This window comes from Marmota flaviventris, chromosome 19, assembly GCF_047511675.1.
Source record: "Marmota flaviventris isolate mMarFla1 chromosome 19, mMarFla1.hap1, whole genome shotgun sequence".
Classification (NCBI taxonomy): domain Eukaryota; kingdom Metazoa; phylum Chordata; class Mammalia; order Rodentia; family Sciuridae; genus Marmota; species Marmota flaviventris.
In genome coordinates, this window is record NC_092516.1 from 29836696 (window position 1) to 29842695 (window position 6000).

The window sequence follows — 6000 nt, forward strand, 5'->3', positions numbered from 1 at the left end:
GATTGCAAGGTCAAAGCCAGGCTCAGCCCAGTCCAAAAAAATTAAAGTGACATTCCCTCACTCATCTCCGCAGGCCTCTGGTCAATATTGGGGATAGGTCAATACTCTCATGGTGATAGGATGCTCAAGAGCATGTCCCACTGTTTAGAAGGCCCTGTCTCCAGGGGTTCACCAATCTTTAGCCATTCCCACAAAGCCCTCCTCTCTGGAGTGACTCCCCCAACTGCCCCAGAGGCCTGAGCTGCTCCTTAAGGAATAGGCCCTCCACAGCCCTGCCCCCAGGATCAGGGCTGGTGACTATAAGATTTTCAAGTTGTTCTCCCTGGTGTCCAGAGCCCTGCCCTTAACAGCATGCCGGGATCTCTACCGGCCTGGCTCCTGCAGAGGCCTGGGCTCTGACCACCAGGACACTCAAGGCCTTTCTCCAGGCTCCTGGCCACACCCCCAGTCATTTAGGTGTGGTCCTATTGGTCATAGCCTGTGGGCTCAGGGACTGATATTCCTTCTCATTCAGGCTCCAGAGGCTCAGGGGGCAGGTCAGCAACAAGGGCGGAACTTGGGGCGGAACCAGGGCCAGGGGTCAAGGTCAGTGGATTGAGCCAAAAAGGAGGTCGGTAAGCTTTTGTACATTGTCCCTATGTGACTCCCCTCTGCGGAATGGAGGCCTCTCCCAGCCTCCTTTGCCGGAGTCTCCAAGCATTCGCGGTCCTGCAGTGGGTCTTCTCCTTCTTGGGACTGGGTGAGTCCCCAGAGCCTGAGGATACAGGCAAACCTGGCACGTGGGCTCTGCTTCCCCGTTCTCCAGAGGAAGACAATGTAGGGCTCTTTGGGCTCCTGAGGGGAGTCTGAATGCAGTGGAACTAGGAAAGGGCTGAGGGGGGGCTGGGCTTGAACACCTGAGCCCTGAGTGCGCCTCCCTTGTTCTCCAGGCTCCGTGTGCCTGGTGGCCCTGCTCCTGGCTCTCCTAGGCCGGGCCTGGGTCCTGGTTGTCCTTTACCTGATCTGGCTCTATGGAGACAGAAGCACACCCAGGGCTGGCGGCCGGCGCTCTGCCTGGGTCCGAAACTGGGCCATCTGGAGACATTTCCGAGACTACTTCCCCATATCGGTGAGGCCTGGGAAGGTGTAGTGGGGATGGGCCTTCAGGACACTCTTGGGACAGTCATCCCCAAAGCCCAGTCTCACCTGCTGGATGGGGTGCCCTCTGCTCCCCAGCTAGTCAAAACCGCAGAGTTGAATCCCTCCCGGAACTACCTCTTTGGCTTCCACCCTCACGGCGTCCTGGTGGTAGGGGCCTTCGGCAACTTCTGCACCGAGGCCACCGGTTTCTCCCGCCTCTTCCCTGGCCTCAGGCCACACCTGCTCATGCTGCCCTGCTGGTTCCAAATCCCTATCTTCCGGGACTACATCATGACCAGCGGTAAGGAGGAGGAAGTCCAGGCTCAGGAGCCTGAACCCAGGCCCCTGCTGTCATTTACCATTTTCTCCCCTCCTCTCCGGGCTACTAGGCCCAGCTCCGCCTTCCCAGTGTCTTCCCCTGAAAACCCAGGCGTCGGGTCCCCTAACCTCTGCCCTCCTCCAGGATTGGTCTCCTCTGACAAGACCAGTGTTTCCTATCTGTTGTCCCGTCCTGGGGGCGGCCAGGTGGCCGTCCTGGCCGTGGGAGGGCCCCTGGAGGCGCTGGAGGCAAAACCCGGAGCCTTGAGCTTGCGGATCCGGAATCAGAAGGGATTCGTCAAGGTGGCCCTGGAACACGGGTGAGGAGCGTCGGGTGGCTGGGGGGTCCACCCGGGCTGCCCACGGGGAGGAGCACCGCGCGCCCCGCGGCCGGGGTCAGCGGTGCGCCTGCCCCTCCAGGGCCTCGCTGGTGCCTGTCTTCTCGTTTGGGGAGAACGAGCTCTTCCGGCAGTTCCCGAACCCCCGGGGCTCGTGGGTGCGGAGGGCGCAGGAAGCGCTGCAGTCACTGCTGAGCGTGGCCCTGCCGCTGTTCCACGGCCGCCTGGGCCTCCTGATGCCCTTCCGCTCGCCCATCCACACCGTCGGTGAGCCCGGCCCCTGCGCTCCCGGCCCGGCGCCTGCTCCCTGCTCCCCTGCTCCCCAGTTCCCTGCTCCCCTGCTCCCCAGTTCCCCGGCGCCTGCTCCCTGCTCCCAGCTCCCCGGCTCCTCTGCTTCCCAGCTCCCCGGCTCCCTGCTCCCTGCTCCCTGCCCGCCGCGCCCTGGTTAGGCCCTGGTGTCCCGGCTGGCTCTGCCCCACGCGTCTGGCACGTCGACCTCGTCCTCCGGGCCGGCCTTTTGCAATCGCCCCAGGCCTGAACTCTGTCCTGGCCCATCCCCGTGGCCAGCGGCGGGGGCGGCGGGCCAAGCATCCTAGCGACCGTCCCTGTCGCCTCGGGTTCCTCCCGCAGTGGGCGCAGCGATCCCAGTGCAGCGAAGCCCGCGGCCCAGCCGGACGCAGGTGGACGCGCTGCACGCGCTCTACGTGGAGCGCCTCACGCAGTTGTTCGAGGAGCACAAGGAGCGCTACGGAGTCCCAGCAGACAGGCACCTCGTCCTCACTTAGGCGCGCCCTGCTGGCCCTGCCCTTTCCCCTCGGTGACCGCAGGTGGGGGAGTGGAATTAAAGATCGGAACAGACCCGCGCGTTTGTGTGTTTGTGCCCGGTGGGGAGGTCCAGCGCGTGCCAGCTCTCCTGGGGAGCCTTGACTCCCCTAGGGACCTGCAAACAAGTCTTGCCAGGGGCCCCTGCTCGGCTGCAGTGGAGATCAAAGTCTCAGCTGGGATCCAGGCTCCCCACTGGGACCCAATGAGGGGGCTGGCCAGCTCCTACCTGCCCCCTGCCCACCTCACCTCCTCAGGCACCGGGTGCCGCTCCTCCCCCTGCATACCCACTTCCCCGACTCCCAGCCCCACCCAGAGTCCTGCCCAGACCAAATGACCGGAAGAAGTTCAAAGATTAGATCAAAAAGCCTAGAGACTGCTCAGGCTCCAGGTCCAGAGATCTCCCCACACCCCAGGGGTAACTGCTAGCAGCCAGAGTGCCCAAACCTTCATCATCGGTCCTGCTGGGATGGGCGGCTCCCAGGTCCTTCAGTCCTCACCCTCCCTCCAGGGGAAAACCCTGCAGAAGCAGGCGCTAGAAGTAGCGGGTGCCTACCAATATGTGCTGACCTTCATCTTCATGGGTGAGTGGGCAGGGTGGGGCATTGCTGCAGGGAACCAGGGCACAAGGGCACTGAGGGTGGATGGCTAGGGCCAGGCCTGGATGCCCTGGGGCCAAAGGACAGGGCCAGGGCCAGAGGAGAAGGCCAGGGCTTGGTGTTGGAATCTGGGACTGTGGGTGGGGGCGGTGGGGAGGGGAGAGGCTGGACTTCATGACAGAATTGCAGAAGTCAGTCTGGTTTTCTGGGTCACCTCCCCCCAGGCCTGTTCTTCACCCTTCTCATGGTCTATCTCCTCTTCACGTCTCTCTGGGCCTTCTCTGTCCTCTACTTGGTGTGGCTCTACCTGGACTGGGACACACCTAACCGAGGTGAGCTCTGGACAGGGTCCCCGGTGGTGACAGAAGGTAAGCGGGTGCTGCCAGGGACCCTTCCACCCCCATCTCTGCCCTGCAGGTGGAAGGCGCTACATGTGGATGAGGAACTGGACGATTTGGAAACACCAAAGAGATTATTTTCCAATCAAGGTGATGGGTCACCACCCAGAGAGATGGTCACCTCCCCCGCCACATGCCTCCTCACCCCTCCCCATCCTGGATCCTGTACCCTGCTGCCAAAGCTCAGGCAGTGGCTAAGAGAGTGGGCTCTCCGAGTCCTTGACCCCATCCTAGGACCTTGACCTCTGAAGCCTGTTGGGGCAGAGGACGCCTCTTCTTAGCTGGTGACTTACCCGCTGTGCCCCCTCCTCATCTTGCCCAATACCCTGCAGCTAGTGAAAACAGCAGAGCTGCCCCCCGACCGGAACTACGTGCTGAGCTCCCACCCACATGGGATCATGGCCAACGGCATCTTCTGTAATTTCTGCACCGACAGCAACAACTTCTCCCAGCTCTTTCCTGGGCTTCGGCCCCACCTGGCCACGCTGGCTGGCCTATTCTGCCTCCCAGTCTTCCGAGAATACATCATGTTCCATGGTGAGCTTGAAGCTCAACTGGAGGAGGCACACAGAGGCCAGAGGGCTCTCCCCGGCCCCAGAACTCCCCCCACACCAGGACCCCCACTCAGGACAGGGACCCGGCCTGAGCATTGGCATGGGGTCAAAGTGGGCCCCAGTTGGGGATGCTGGTGCGGGGACGGGGAAGGTGGGGTTTTGAAGGAACGGAATGTGGGGCTCACTCTTCCGGTACTAAAGGGTGGGGCTGAGGGGCTGGGGAGTCTTGGGGGAGGTGGTGACTGCCCCCCGCTGCTCATGTCCACAGGATTGTGTTCCGTGAGCCGCCAGAGCCTGGACTTCATCCTTTCACAGCCCCAGCTTGGGCAGGCGGTGGTCATCCTGATTGGGGGTGCCCAGGAGGCCCTGTATGCAGTCCCAGGGGAGCACTGTGTCGTACTCAGGAGACGCAAAGGCTTCGTACGCCTGGCCCTGAGGCACGGGTGAGTGGAGGAGCAGGAGCTGCTGGCTGGCTGAGGGACCTGTGCTTCCTCAGCCCCTGATATAGGGGTCCCTGTAGCTGGGAGTCGTGTCCCACATCTGGAAGCTCCTGTCGGCCCTGGAGTATCTTTCTCTCTGACCAGCGCTGTCCTGATTCCCCCAGGCCCCCCTGCTGCGAGTCAGGCTGGGTCAGAGTGCAAGTGGCAGGGCCCTGCAGCTCAGAAGCCCTGACCCTCTCTCAAAGGTCAGACCTGGGACTGAGCAGGGACATTCTCTTGCTGTAGGTTGTCAATATAAAGACCAAATGAGAGAAGGAATATGGGAAGGTCACATGCCACATGACCACATGCCAAGAAATGCGAGCCCTTTCTTCTAACTCATGTGCTTCGAAAGGCCCTGGAATGTGGCGTCAAGAGGCCTGGGGAGGCCTTGCTGCCCCTCAGGGTGCTTGTGTGGCAGCTGTCCAGGAGCTCAGTCACCCACCCTGTGTCAGTCAGCTATCCATTGCTATGACAAATTATCACTGAGATAATCAATGTATTAAGAGAAAAGGTTAATTTGGCTCACAGTTTTGGAGTTTTCAGCCCAGTATTGGTTGACTCCATTGCTGGGGGCCACTGGCGAGGTAGCACATCATGGCAGAAATATGTAGAGGAATAATCCACTTGCCTTATGGCCAGACACGAAAAAGAGGAAGGAAGAGGAAGAGTTTAGAGTCTATCTCCTTCAAGGCCATTGCCCCAAGACCCAAGACTTCCCACCAGGCCCCACCTCCTGAAGGCTCCCCTGCCACTCAATAGCACACTCTGGGGATGGAGCCTACCACACATGGGCCCTTGGAGACACCTTTCCTCTCTTGCCCGCCTTCCCAGGGCCTCCCTGGTCCCCGTGTATTCCTTTGGGGAGAATGACATCTTCAAATTGAAGACCTTTGCCGAGGACTCCTGGCAGCATCTGTGCCAGGTCACCTTCAAGAAGCTCATGGGTTTTTCTCCTTGCATCTTCTGGGGCCGAGGCCTCTTCTCGGCCAACTCCTGGGGTCTGCTGCCATTCGCCGTGCCCATCACCACGGTGGGTGAGTGCCATGTCCCGGGAAGAGAGTCACCCGTGGCTGCGTGGGCAGCGGAGGCCTCTTGCTCACCAGGGTCCCCTTTCCCTGTAGTGGGCCACCCCATCCCTGTGCCCCGGTGCCTCAGCCCCACGGAGGAACAGGTCGACCACTACCACGCGCTCTACATGAGGGCTCTGGAGCAACTGTTTGAGGACCACAAGGAGAGCTACGGTGTCCCTGCGTCTACCCGCCTCACCTTCCTCTAGACCTGGCCTTGGACTCCCAGCTGAGCCCTGAGCCCAGGGTGCAAACACCTCTACTTCCTGCCACTCCATCCTCCAATAAACACCAGTTCTAGAA

General features: G+C 61.1%; 2 protein-coding genes across 2 annotated transcripts; both read left to right on the forward strand.

The window, feature by feature from the left end:
* Positions 1-537: 537 nt before the first annotated feature.
* LOC114106130 (2-acylglycerol O-acyltransferase 2-B-like) lies at positions 538-2622 on the forward strand. Its single transcript, XM_027952944.2, has 6 exons — positions 538-739; positions 930-1108; positions 1216-1420; positions 1583-1757; positions 1858-2042; positions 2406-2622. Exons 1-6 carry the CDS (start codon positions 658-660, stop codon positions 2558-2560), a joined length of 981 nt encoding a protein of 326 aa, XP_027808745.2. The 5' UTR covers positions 538-657; the 3' UTR covers positions 2561-2622.
* Positions 2623-2744: 122 nt separating this feature from the next.
* Mogat3 (monoacylglycerol O-acyltransferase 3) lies at positions 2745-6000 on the forward strand. Its single transcript, XM_027952969.3, has 7 exons — positions 2745-3181; positions 3421-3528; positions 3614-3684; positions 3927-4131; positions 4417-4591; positions 5462-5664; positions 5752-6000. Exons 1-7 carry the CDS (start codon positions 3067-3069, stop codon positions 5904-5906), a joined length of 1032 nt encoding a protein of 343 aa, XP_027808770.2. The 5' UTR covers positions 2745-3066; the 3' UTR covers positions 5907-6000.